Source organism: Monocercomonoides exilis, assembly GCF_001643675.1.
Source record: "Monocercomonoides exilis strain PA203 chromosome Unknown scaffold47-789622, whole genome shotgun sequence".
Taxonomy (NCBI): domain Eukaryota; phylum Preaxostyla; order Oxymonadida; family Polymastigidae; genus Monocercomonoides; species Monocercomonoides exilis.
Window position 1 is genome coordinate 367,302 of NW_027150592.1, and position 13,514 is coordinate 380,815.

At 37.9% G+C, this 13,514-nt stretch overlaps 3 protein-coding genes across 3 annotated transcripts; 1 reads left to right on the forward strand and 2 right to left on the reverse strand.

Annotated features, from left to right (window-relative positions):
* Positions 1-522: 522 nt before the first annotated feature.
* MONOS_6762 (uncharacterized protein) lies at positions 523-8,636 on the reverse strand (the record flags this gene model as incomplete). Its single annotated transcript, XM_067877021.1, has 2 exons — positions 523-8,015; positions 8,267-8,636. The coding sequence occupies 2 exons, from the start codon at positions 8,634-8,636 to the stop codon at positions 1,024-1,026; spliced, it is 7,362 nt and encodes a 2,453-aa protein (XP_067721403.1). The 3' UTR covers positions 523-1,023.
* Positions 8,637-9,729: 1,093 nt separating this feature from the next.
* MONOS_6761 (putative 60S ribosomal protein L22) lies at positions 9,730-10,789 on the reverse strand. The gene is made up of 2 exons (XM_067877020.1): positions 10,238-10,789; positions 9,730-10,145 (listed from the first exon to the last, which is right to left on the reverse strand). Exons 1-2 carry the CDS (start codon positions 10,709-10,711, stop codon positions 9,876-9,878), a joined length of 744 nt encoding a protein of 247 aa, XP_067721404.1. The 5' UTR covers positions 10,712-10,789; the 3' UTR covers positions 9,730-9,875.
* MONOS_6760 (Uridine kinase) lies at positions 10,761-12,751 on the forward strand. The gene is made up of 7 exons (XM_067877019.1): positions 10,761-11,110; positions 11,177-11,250; positions 11,298-11,466; positions 11,524-11,594; positions 11,706-11,781; positions 11,842-12,008; positions 12,066-12,751. The coding sequence occupies exons 1-6, from the start codon at positions 10,786-10,788 to the stop codon at positions 11,949-11,951; spliced, it is 825 nt and encodes a 274-aa protein (XP_067721405.1). The 5' UTR covers positions 10,761-10,785; the 3' UTR covers positions 11,952-12,008; positions 12,066-12,751.
* The last annotated feature ends 763 nt before the right edge of the window (positions 12,752-13,514 follow it).

The window sequence follows — 13,514 nt, forward strand, 5'->3', positions numbered from 1 at the left end:
GAAAATGCCTGAAGTGAAATATTTTACCCCATTTAGAATTTGGATTTTAACATCATTTGTTATTCAAATTTGGTGAGCTTCTTTTGCAAAATAAATCAAAAATAAGAATATTTCGGAAAATAAATATTTTGTGATAAATTGGTTTTTGGCTGATTTTTAGAAAGTGATGAAATTATTATATTGTGTAATTATTCGTGAAAAGGAAGAGAAATCGAACCCAGATGTTTATTATTTGTCAATTAACATGAAATTTTCTGATTTTTCAGTAAAAAAATCATCATCATGGAAATCTAACAATTTTTAATATTATTTCTGTCACATTGTTTGATTACACATTATACAATCAAAATATATTATTTCCATCAATACAAGATGCAGTATACATAAACTTTTTTCAATTGAATAATTCTATTTATGCGCTTTCAGAATTCTTCATTTGTTTATTGTTGAACTTTTGAATACGGGTGATTTATTTTTGTACTCATAACTTTTTTAGGAGTGTTAATTTATCAAAGGTTTTTATTTTTTGGTGTGGAGTTTTTAATTTAAATGTTTAAAGAATCAAAGTTGCTTAAAAAATAACGATGTTTGAGATGAACACATGAAAAAAACATCAATCAACTCTGTGATTTCTTTTCATTGTTCATTCATTAATATTCAACACAAATCTTCGAACCTAAATTTTAGAGAGTAATAAGTTATGAGTCCAAAATAAATCATCCAAATTTAAAAATATCTTTGAATTCCAGAAAAAGGTCACAATAACTCAAAATAGTTTTGATACAATAAACTTTTATGAATTGATTGCAATGACTTTCACATACATATAATTGTAAGAATTATTAAAAAAATATGAAAAAGTTGTAATCATTACATACATTCAAAAAGAAAACAAGACAAATCAATGAAAAGATACTTCAGAAAGGTGAGATCAAAATAAAAGAAAGTTTGAAATGATCAAAAACAGATATTCGAACATACAAAAAAAACAACATATATATTTTCGTATTTACATAATAAAAATTATTCGTGAATAATATTCACAGGAAGATCATTGATCGAAATTGCAGCAAAATCAGACTGTGAATTTTCTCCATGTGCAACTTCAGACGAACAACTCCTCGTTCTCTCTGTCTCAGGAATCTGCGTCAATTGACTGTCATATCTTGTCTGGTGCTCATTCTTTTTCGGCTTCTCAGAGCCACACCCATCAGTTCTCACATGCAGCAGCATATCCAATTCCAACCGGCTTGGAGAAAGGCTGCTTTCTACAACAAATTCCGAAGGAAGAGGAGGAAATGGATCAATCTCAGATGTGCTCGGCAGCTCTGCAAGAAGCGAATGTGAGAAAGAAGAAAGCGATGAACGAACATTCACTGATGTATTCTCATTTGCGGATGAACTTTGTGAGCTGTCCTGATTGGTCGCACAAAGAAATGCAGATGTTGCTGGTGAGATGTTTGTGGCTGGTTGAGAGTCTGAAGTGCTGCTGTTTGATAGCAAATTACACGAAGCAGGCACAGATGTGTCAGAAAGATTGTTTGACATTGAAGTTATAGCTTGTGGCAGTGTGCGGTTATCGATACAGATTTCTCCATTCTCAAAGGATACACACCGAAACAGCATGGAAGAAGAAGAAGAAGAATTAGTTGATTTCGACGTTGGCGAAGAAGAAACAAAGGAAGAAGGAGGAGAGGAAGAAGACAGAAAGGCTGCTGTTGGAGAAATTGCACACAGTTTCCGTTTGGGAGAGATGCTTTTATCAGAAAAAGAAGGGCTTGACAAGCCCGTCTCTTCATCAGAAACAGAGAAATGTGCGCTTTGTGGTGTATCTACATACTCATCTGCAACATTCATGCATGCTCTTGTCATTTGAGGCTGAGAAGCAGTTTGTGCGCAGTTTTGAGCAGTATAACCAGAAAGATAAGTCAAACAGTGCTCATTTTGGATGCTTGCAAGATGTTCACACAACTGAGGCGGAGACAAACGAACGTTTTGTGCTTCATTTTGATAGAGATTACCAAACATGACCTTCATTGCATTTTCTTTGTCTGCATCATCAGCATCATCACTTTCTTCGCATTCATCGCTTTCATCGTCATCTTCCTCTCCCACACCCGCACTCGCACTCCCATCGTTGTCTGACACATTCTCCGCTGTCTCTGCTCCTCTGTTTATTGATTTCCCAGCCTCTGCCACTGTCTGCATCTCAGCCAGCTGAGGAGCAAGCACAGGAGCACACGCCATCGATGAGAGCAGCTGAATGTGCGAAGACGAGCACAAAGCGATAGAAGAGCTGCCCGACGACTCCAGACTCGACTCCACACTCAGCCGCGGGCTGTATGAAGGCAGCCAATGGGCAGAAGATGGCTTGTCGTTCGAGTTGTATGCTTTGCAGGGCAGCACCGCGGGAGGATTGAGCTTGCCGCTGCTTCCACTTCCAGAGGCACACGCACACGATGCCAGTTTCTCGTATTCCTCGTTCTGAGGAGCATCCGAATACACCTCGTTCACCTCGACCTCTTCCTCTCCCGTGGTGATCCCATCCTCTTCTTCTCTGCTTTCTCGCGTGTCTTCCATTTCTCCGCTCACTGTGAAATCTTCTGTTTCACTCTGAAGTCCTCGCCGAATCGGCTCAATTTGTTGTCCTTCACTTTCCCTTCTCAGCTTCTTACTCTTCTTACTCTTCTTCTTCCCTCTTTTCTTCTTTCCTTTCTTTCCTTTCTTCTTCTTCTTCTTCTTCTTCACATTGCTTTCTTCAATGGCTAAAGTTACACAAACACGTCCTTGCCCCATTGGAATTTGTTCATCTGCCACTGTTATTGCCGTCGCTGCTGTCTCTGTTGGAGCAATCTCCACATCAACTGTCGAATTCTTCTTCTTCCTCCTCCTCACGAACAGGAATATCACAACTGCCAAAACCGCACACAAACAAAACAGACCACATCCCAACCCGATTGAGACAAATGTGATTGTCTTAACTTTCTTTTCAGCTAGTTCTGTCACAACAAAAGTCACTGCCCCATCCCCAGGATCGTCTTCAAATGCCATCGGAGGCGGGGTTGTTGCGTTCTTCAGCTCAAACGCTTCACTTGCAATCGAATCTTCCCTCGAAAAATTGAACAGCACACGGAAGCTGATTGACTCCCAGTCGGGTGAAGAGGTGAAGATAGATCGAGACAAAAAGAAGCGCAGTTCAGATTCATTGTGACTCTTGATAAATGCTTTGAATAATGCAGGTGAGTGATTAGAAAAATGATTAGGGGAGTGATTAGGAGAGAGATTAGGTGAAATACAAACAGAGTTATTGTGAGGGATATTAAAAGAATAATGAGGAGAAGAGGAAAGATTTGCTAAAAGATGAGTTTGAAGTGGATGATGTGAATGACAAGAACAATAATTTCCGGATTCGGAGTGAGATTTCATATTTGAAGAGCGAAATGATGAGAGAGAGGAGGTTGTTGGCAATTCAGCTTCTGTTATTGCAGGCAAAGGAGAAGAAGAACGAGTAGAAGTAAAAACCGGAGAAATATTGTGTGTATTGATTGCTTGATTTGAAGAATGTTGAATAGAAGACTTTGCAACAAATGAATCACGAGTACAACGCTTTGTATCGCTGACTTTTGAAAATACGTTGTTTGAGTGAGTCAATGACTGCTGTTTCTGGATCTGCTCTTGTTTGTTTTCACGCTCATATGAGTGATTTGTCATTTCATTTGCATTCACATTTGAGTTGAAATCTAAAATATGCACTGAAGTTGAAGCGCCGATTGTGCTAATCATCTCAACAGTCAGTCCACACGGAACAAGCAATGACCCTTTCACTGCAACCTCCACCATTTCTTCTGAAGTATCCATCAGAACAGAAGTTGACGTTATTGTTTGTGAGTCAGTGTTCTTATGCTTCAAATTGGGGCATTGCTTCTTAAATGTTTTGCTTGTTGTGGAACTGTATTGGTTTCCTTTTCTGCTTCGAGCAAAAATATTATCATTTCTCTTGTTTTTATAATTTCCATTTTCTTCATCTTCTTCGTTCTCGATGGTTATGCTTTCAATAAACGGAATACAAAGAAACGATTTTGCCTTTTCCAAACCTTGTACTTCGCAGTTGTCAATATAAAACCACAAATCGTACTCAACTTCTTCATTGCTAAATAGTTTTTGAATGCTGAGTGTTGTTCGGCTATCTTCAGAAAGTGAATTTCTCTTTTTTGAATTATTTTTGAAAACAGAAAAATAATCTTTTGTTTTTTTGAATTTATTTGTATATTTTGTTCCCGATTGTTGTTGCGATTCAACAAAGTAGGATGATCCATCTCCTCCACTCAGACTTCTCACCACCACTTTTCCAGCTTCTGTGCACTGAAGATTCTGTCTCATTGAATCAAACCCAGGTAAATGCAGGTTGTTGTTCTGAAACATCCCATCTTCAATGTATATTGTTGACTTGACAACAGAAACACCTCCCACAGACGAATTCACAATTGGCGTGCTTTTCAGTGTGATTGTGCTGTTACTTGCTCGAATAAGAGAACCATTCCACTTGCAGTTTGGCTCAAAAGAATTTGCTCCTACAAATTGAGACAGATTGGAATAAGACGATGAAATAGAATAGTCGCTCCTTCCTGTTTGATTCCAGGAGCAATTGCTGACAACCACGTTTGCACACGAATCAAAAAGTGCTATCATTCCATCAATGTTGCTTGCAGAAATGCTCACACCAGACTCAATCGTCACACCTTCGAACTTCACCTCCTCTGCTTCTCTCAGCACAAATAACGACAGCACAGACAGATTGAACAATCGCACCGAACTTAAATGCACTCTTCCTCCAGAACAGCATAAAACGGAAATCTGACTGGCAATTTTTTCATTGGATGAGAGTTGCAATGAAGAGTCAGAAGCAGAAGATACAACACCACTGCACGACGAAACAGAAGCATTGCTAATCGTCAGAAACCCGTCGTCCACAAAGAATATAAAGTACAAAAACGGCAAAAAGTCGCTCTGAATCACAAAGTCAATACGCTCCAGAGCCGAATCGCCGACACACGTCACATACCCAAAATGCGAAGCCCTGTCCATTTCAGAAATAGTCACTGTTGATCTCTCCTTCTCTGAAGCAACACGAACAGTCCCGATTTCAAACGGAGGACCCATCTCTGCCTTGTCCAGCAGCTTCAGCAGCGGAACACAGCTGACTTCTGCTGGATCAGCTGAGTCACTTGCACAGAAGCAGAACAAAGGAGAGATCGAATACGGTAGAACGGGCAAAAAATCTTCCATCACTTGTTTTATTCTGTCACTCATGAATTCACTCGCTGCGCAGTCAACATGCTTCACAGCCTCCCTCATAGTCGCACACGGAAACTCCGCACTCCCGCAAAATGCTCCATCAATCCCATCAACATTACATCCCTTGCTTTTAACTGAACCAGCAAACACCGCTGCTGCTGTGTGGAACAGAAAGAGAGGCACCAGATCTTCCAGCTCGTTCGCATTTTCTGTGCAGCTGCCCCAAAACGCATTGGCCGGGTCAAACGCAGCTGGGGCGAAGGGAAACTGGAACATGAAGCGGCTGAGCTGCCTGCGGAAGGAGTTGCACAAGACAAACACGTTTCTTCCGTACGTCGCTGCGTTCTGCTTAAACTTCACATCGCGAAGGAGCAGACGGACCAGCAGGTCGCCTTCTTCTGCCGGTTCCACTGTCAGCTGCGGGTTCGGCTCACACAAAAGACAGAGAGCTCCGCCACGTCCGATGAACTTCGGATCGCCGACTGTTTTGTTTGGCGCGGCACACGAGTCAAACAGTGTCTCTCCTGCTATTGTCAGCGAGCAACCCTCACGCAGGCCGACGAAGAGGCAGCCACCGTGGGATCCCTTTTTCGTGGTGCAGGCAGTGAAGTTAGTGTTATTAATGAGCAGGTGCAGCGGCGGGTGGGTGTCGCTGACAGGCGAATGGCGCAGCGGCTCCGTCGCCAGCACGCAGCTGTTGTTTCCGGCGAACGGCTCGTTTGTGATGTTGGCAAACACACAGGACTCCACAACGAGGTACTTCTGACCGTCAAACACTGCCCCGTTCTCGCACGTGCGTATGATGATGACAGGAGCACAGGGACTCAAGTCGCAGAAGCACACGTCCCTCAAATAGCACACCCCTGTCCGAATCATAATCACCCCTTGCACAAAGTCGGTGAATGAGCTGGCGGACTCTGTTATCGTCACATGCTCCAGCAGCAGCGAGCCTCCACGGTATGCCTCTTCATTTCCTTTGCTTTTACTTCTGCTGCTGGAAATGGAATGACGATGGCTTTTGAGTTTGTTAGTTCTTGTTCTTGTTTCAGTTCCAATGCTATTTTCCACACCAACTCCAACAATAACATCATCTTCATTATCTTCGTCATTAACATCATCATCATAATGAGAAGTATTAGCATAATCACTTATCACTCCATCGTCCTTATCCGACTCAACCAGAAAAATCGGCGCCTCAAACGTCGAATGGTATGTGTACAGCACCCACTTCACATTCGCCACAAGCAGCGCCCCCGAAGTCACGTGGAAGATGGGCTGCTCAGAATCGTCGTATGAGTCTGAAGACAACTCAGTTGTGTCTCTGCCTTCGCCATACATCTCCACACTCAGCTCAAACACCTCAGCTGCTGCCCAGATGTCGTATACACCGCTCGCCAGGCGGATTACGCACTTCTGCTCTGTCTCACTTTCTCCTTCGTCTTTCTCTTTCTCTCCTTGCTTCTCAACTTCTCCCTTCACTTCTCCTTCTCCTTCTTTTTCTATTCCTATTTCTATTCCTATTTCTTTCTCTTTCTCTTTCTCTTTCTCCTTTTCTTTTGCTATCCCAGCTCGAAACTGGTCAATGATCTCGTAGAACTGCGTGCACGGCTTATCAGCAGTTCTTCCGCATGAGCTGGCAGGCGCATTGGAAGAGCTTGCCATGAAGAACACGTTTGGCAGGCCATCAGCAGAGCCACTCAGAAGAGAAGGGAGGAACGAGGTGATGAAATCAGAATGTAGCTGTTTGAAAGAAGGGCATTGGACACACACGAAGTTGCGGAGCATGTCGGAGCTGCAGAAGGAGAAGAGGAAGGAGGCGGCGGTGGAAGAGTAGGAGGAGGAAGAAGAGGAAGAAGAGGAAGAAGAGGAAGAAGAGGAAAATAATGAAGAAGAAGAGGAAGAAGAAAGAGGAAGGGGATGCGAAGAAGTTGAATCTGAGTTATATTTAAAGTCATCATTTGTATTCTGAGTAGATAAGTTCACTGAATTGTTTAGCTTGTCATTCAACTGAAATTCCTTTGCCGGCTGTTCATCAATCACCACACACTCAGATTCATTCTGTGATTTCTTATTTGTCTGCATCGTATGCTTTCTATGTTTCATCTGCTCTATTTCATTTATTTCAGTCATTTTATTCTTTTCCTTCCTTTCTTTTATTTCTTTCATTTCTTTCATTTCTTTCATTTTCTTAATTTCCTTCATTTTATTATTTTCTTTCATCTTTTTCATTTCATTCCTTTCATTCCTTTCTGCATCTGCACAAGTTGCACAACAATGGCAGCAGCTGCAGGAAAAATAGTTGTCGCATTCAATCAGAACACCATACGTGGAACCTCTTTCAGAACAGTTGATAAAGAGCATATAGGAGAAGAGTGAAGGAAGTGAATTGGAGGAAGAGGAGGAAGAGGAGGAGGAGGAGGAGGAAGAAGAATGAGAAGATGTTGAACATAAATACGAATCTACATACTTATTTGTGAAATGGTTAGTTAAGGTATGTTTAGAAAGAGAATAATGAAGTGAAGGAATGGAGTTGTCATAAGAGGGAAATGAGGAAGACAATGAAGAAAAAGAAGAAATAGAAGAAGAAGAAGAAGACAATGATGATAATGAAGCAATAGATGAAGCCAAACAAGAGCTGCAAATAAACGAAAAAGCTCCGTTGTGAGATGAATAACAGCCACAGCTCTTGATAATTGCAAGATGGATGATTGGCGAAGAATCTGTATGAAAACAATTGAGTTATCCAAAATTTGCAAAGAGGGTTGCAAAAAGAAGAGAAAATGAAAAGAAAAGAAATTTTTTGTAAAAGAAAAAAAAAAGAATTTTTAATTTTAATGGAAACAAACATAAAAAGAAAGAAAGAAAGAAAGAGAAAGAAAGAAAGAAAAAGAAAGAAAGAAAAGAAAAGAATTCAAGAAAACCACAAGCACAAAAAAAAATTAAGCGTTTCATATATTCAGTTCATTCACACCATCCATTCTATTGACATAATCAAGCGCCAGCGCCCCGCCTTTGCCACCAGCAAAGCAATCAGTGCAGCTCAAATCGAATATCAACACCCGAACACAGCTAACCAACCCTTGTTCATCATTTGCCCTGCATTTCCTTGTTTTGTAGGCTCCTTTTCTCAAATCATTAGAAATTCCCTCAGAATTCCCCTCACTCTCATTCCGACACATATGTTCTTCATTCAACACCCTCTTTGCAGTTGAGCTGTATTCCCCCCTGATCCACACCCCGCCTCCTTTCCCCGATTCCCCGTGCGCCTCGCACTGAACACACGTCACATGCCTCATAACAGCAATGCAGTTTCCCACCACACACACCGCCCCACCGCTCATTGCGCACTCACAGCGGGTGAAGACGCAGCTGTCCAGTGTGAAGGCGACGGGAGGATCTGTCCAGTCGAACGGGAACGCTGCAAAGATGGCGCCGCCGCAGCAGTTTTCCGTCTCGAACAGGCACGTCTCGCTGTCGTGCAGCCCAATTGCGCAGGAATAGAAGTCGTCGTTGAAAAATGTGACGTTTGTTTGATAAAACAATTGCTGCTGGGTAATAGTGTTGTCTCCATTTCGTCGGTGAAAATTGGAGCGGGAGCAATGCAAATAAGAATTGTTTTGTGATAAAAATGTGCAGGTTCTCTTTGAAAGCCCATGAATTATTCCACCTGAAAATATGTCATTACAACTGGAAATCTTATTATTTGAAAGAGTGGCGGAGATGATCGCAGAGATATCATAATTCTTCTTAAATTGCTGTGCAAATGAAACATTATTTATTTCACAATTTTCAACAACTTCATTAACTCCATTTCCAGAAGAAAAAAAAGGTGAAGTAAAACATGCAGACGAAATAAATGAAGATGTTAAAGAAGCCGAACCAACGCAAATTGATTGAGAACAAAAATAAACAAGAGGCCTAGAAACGAAAATAGTTGTACTTACAGAAATGTTCTTTAAAAAAAGAGAACCATTTAAAGAAAATATAGCGGTTTTTAAACTGGTCACAATATTGATTTTTGATGAAATAAAATGAAATGCTGAACTACATGAAGTATATATAGAATGTTCACATGACGCTGGAGTGAAAAGGATTTGAGAAAGATAGCAAGAAGAATTTTTTAAAGAAAATACACATGACACATTTGAAGTTAGTGAAGTTTGCTGAAAACATGATCTATCATAAATCTTCGGAGCAATTATAGTTGTTTTAGAATTTAAATCAACAGATGAAAATTTCGAAGAATAGTTTTGATAAGTGTTAAAATTGTTGGAAAAATTATCTTCAATGGATGTGTTTGAAAATAAAGCAAATGCCTCGGAAAACAATGCAAAATAAATGGAATTAGCAACTAGATAGAAAAATATATCCATAGTTTCATCGTATTCAAATGTTTTCTCTTAAAAGTTGTGAAAGATCAATTACCCTTAACCATTTGATAATATTTCTTTTTTTTTTTCAATTTTGAACTTAACTTAATTTACAAAAACTCTTTGTACAAAAAAGAATTTGAAAAATTACTAATCCAGCAAAGTTTGAAGGAAGTGAAATTGTTATAAAATTGTCTAAAAAAAATGTGTTTATGCTTCGACTTCTTCCTCCTCGTCTTCTGGAGATTCAATCTTATAGTAGCTCATCTTATATCCTTTTCTTCCGTTCGCAATGATACGAACCCAATCGCGAAGAGTTTGCTTCTTGAGGAAGCGACGTGTTAGATATTTCAAATATCTTTTTGTGAATGGTGGACGTGAAAGAACATAAACTCTATTTCTCTTCACGAGAGTTCTGACTTTCTTTCCGAAGTTGTGAGTTTTTCCGTGAACTTTGATGTGTTCTTTAAGATATTTTTCCTAATAAGCAAAAAATTGTTTGAAATGATTTTCATGAAATACAAAAGAAAAATATTCAATAAGCAAATATAATACAATTTAAAACAACAAACCAGCTCTCTTGCTTTCAAAATGTGATCTTTTGCTTGTTGATGGCAGTCAATCACAAATCTAACATATCTCCTCCGTCTCAGCATCTTCAATCTCTTGGCATGGAAATCGTTCTTGTTCAAAGGTCTGCCGTTCTTTCTTCTGATGACTTTTTTAACTTTCTTAACAACTTTCTCTTCTTTCTTTCCTTTCTTATCTTGAACTTTCTTTGTTGCTTTCTTTGTATCTTTAACTGCTGGCTTTGCATCTTTCTTCTCTGGCTGTTTCGCTGGTGCAGCAACTTTTTTCTCTGCTTTTGGTGCTGGTTTTGCTGCAGCGACTGCCTTTGGTTTTTGTTCGACCTTTGGCTTATTTTCTTCACTTTTCTTTGTTGGTGTAACTTTCTTTGCTGCAGGCTTCTCTGAAACTTTCTTTGTAGTTTCAACTTTCTTTGCTGGTTGTTTGGTCTGGGTAGCTTTCTTTGTTCCCTTGTTCATCCCGAACGAAAGATCCTTCAGATCTAATTGGCCAAATAGGGATTATATATACCATAATAAACATTTATATTTGAATGTCAGAGATCAAATCCCCAATTGCCTCGCCTCCAAAGGCTAATTCATTTTCATTGAAAACGGATCGAAAGAGCATGATTTCAGAAAATATTGAAGATGCATTGGACGAATACTCAGAAGAGCCTGTTTTCATTGCAGTCGCTGGTGGAACTGCAAGTGGAAAAACTACAATTTGCCAAAGCGTTATTTCTTATTTAAAAAATCATCAGATTGTTAGCCCAACTCAACGCGTATGCTTACTTTCCCAAGATTCATTTTATCGTAACCTCACTCCGGAAGAATCAGAAAGGGCATTACGTCAAGATTTTAATTTTGATTCTCCTGGTTTGTCAAGTTGTTGGACATGAATTATCTGAACGATATTCAATCATACATTTTTTTATCGTTAAGATGCATTTGATTTCAGACTCATGCATCAGATAATTCTTGATATAAAGGCTCGAAAACCAGTGAAGATTCCAGTCGTATGAAACATTATTGATTTGCTTTAATATTATATTGTTGACTAAAGTATGATTTTTCGACCAATAGTAGAAAAACTGATGAATTTATTTTAATTGAAAAAGCCGATGTTATTATTCTTGAAGGAATTTTGGTTTTATATGATGAAGAAATACTTCCTTTGATGTCCATGAAGCTATTTGTTGACTGTGATTCGGACATACGTTTAGCAAGAAGAAGTACATCATTTCTTTAAGTCTTTTCACACAATTTTTAAATTTCAATTATATTTCAAGTACGTAGGGATATTAAAGAAAGAGGAAGATCTGTCGAAAGTGTTTTGACGCAATATTTGAAATTTGTGAAGGTTTTAAAAATGAATTCTTTAAAATTTTTTAAATGTTTTATTTGCCTATGAATCATTATGATAATTCGATCAATTGTTTTATGCATTCACACATTTTTAATGAATTTGTAGCCAGCGTATGATGACCTCATTTTGCCAACAAAAAGATGGGCTGATCTAATCATTCAAAATGGGAGCAGCTTTAAAGGTATTTCAATTTTTATTTAATTAATATTTTTAAATTTTATAATATGATTTATGATCAAAGTTGCTGTGAGATTGATTTGCGCTCAAATACGTCTTGTTCTGCAACAGAGACTTTTACGCTCAGAATCTCCAGCTCCGGTTCATCGTTCCCCTCCTCTTATGCTTGGATAATCATTGACTGAACGAAGGAACAAAGAGATGAAAATGTTGTGTTTATTCATTTAAATGGTTTGCTTTGAAATAAATAGAAAAAAGAGAAAGTGACGATTTTTGTTTGGAAATTAGAAGGATAATTCAAAAGATGAGGAGGATTACATGCTATGCCAAAAGAATTACGTAGCTGCTGGTGTATTTATGTTTCTCTAATTTTATTTGGATCAACGAACGATGAAGGCTTTCTGTTCGAATATTTGTGGATGCAACATATCCATGTTACATAAAGATTGATTTAACAATGTTAATATATCTGAATTTTATAGTCTGACTTTGTATGGGAAATGTTTTTGCAAATGAAGTGATTATCTTTTCATTTTTTCTTTTTTTATCTTCTTCTTTTTAAATGTGATGGAGCGGTGGAAATTGGAGAATTTATATAAGGAATGATATTTTTTCGTTCAATTTGTTATCCTCCGCACTGACTTTGTAAATTTTATTTATTTATTTATGTGTTTTTATTTATTGGTGGATCTATTTCCCCGCAGTCTTTTGACATTCAATTTTGTTTTGTCTCACTTTCACATTTTCCAGTTGAACTATAAAAATTTTGTATTTAGTTTTCTTTCTTTCTTTCTTTCTCTTTCTCTCTCTCTTTCCTTCCTTTCCTTTTTGATTACCTTGAAGTAGTATTTATTGACAATCATTTTAATTATAAAAAAATATTGTATTTTGGATACATTTTTTTAGAAAAACCTTTTCTCTTACGTTTTCATATACGTCAATTAGAATGAATAAGAAATACTTTTGTGCATCAACTCTCATTATTTTGTTTGTTATTGAAGTGTCATTTTATTGCAGCAAATTCAAAATTCTTCAAAAAACTGGTCACTTCTTTCCAAAGAAGATGATTTTTTGAGTACCAGCTAATCAACAATATCTTTGACAAGAAAAATAACCATTTGATAACGAAATGATGAATTTTTTTGTTTTTATTTTCTTTATTTCGATAATCAAAATGCGAAAAGAGCCAGCTGCTTATCATTGAATTCTGAATATGGCTATCTCATTTCATTTATGCAACACCTTTGAAATGAATGCTTTGTGTAACGCACAAGCAATGACAAAATTATACAGGAATATATGAGAAATGAAATTTTAAGTCCTCTATTCATTCAAAGACAGCAGAACAAAACAGCAATTTACGAAGCAAAAAATGAAAAAAATTAGCAATGGCACTCAAAACTTATCATAATTAATAATAACAATAAAAATAAAACTGAAAAGATATTATTGTTTTCAGATTCACACTCGAATGAGAAAGTTAACATAAATAAAAATTGATAAGAAATGCATATATCCATTAAACAAAACATCATCAGTTGCGCGTCCACAATCCAACGGATTGAACACAACAGATGAATTATTTAGAACTAAACTCTTCAAAAAACTCTCTTAAACAGAAGAATCAAACGAATAGCTCGAAAAGATTTATAATAAACAAAAAACCATATATTTTTATTTTATTTAAATAAATGAAAAAACAAGATTTGAAATCTGTCCATAAAAACCTGAAATTGG

What these genes read in the sequence shown, in the direction of transcription:
- MONOS_6760 (XM_067877019.1), top strand. Translation starts at nt 10,786, where the DNA reads ATGTCAGAGATCAAATCCCCAATTGCCTCGCCTCCAAAGGCTAATTCA. An exon ending in TTTTAATTTTGATTCTCCTG is followed by an intron (nt 11,111 to 11,176) that starts GTTTGTCAAGTT and finishes TTTATCGTTAAG; the next exon opens with ATGCATTTGATTTCAGACTC. An exon ending in AACCAGTGAAGATTCCAGTC is followed by an intron (nt 11,251 to 11,297) that starts GTATGAAACATT and finishes TGTTGACTAAAG; the next exon opens with TATGATTTTTCGACCAATAG.
- MONOS_6761 (XM_067877020.1), bottom strand. Translation starts at nt 10,711, where the DNA reads ATGAACAAGGGAACAAAGAAAGCTACCCAGACCAAACAACCAGCAAAG. An exon ending in TTTTGAAAGCAAGAGAGCTG is followed by an intron (nt 10,146 to 10,237) that starts GTTTGTTGTTTT and finishes TTTGCTTATTAG; the next exon opens with GAAAAATATCTTAAAGAACA.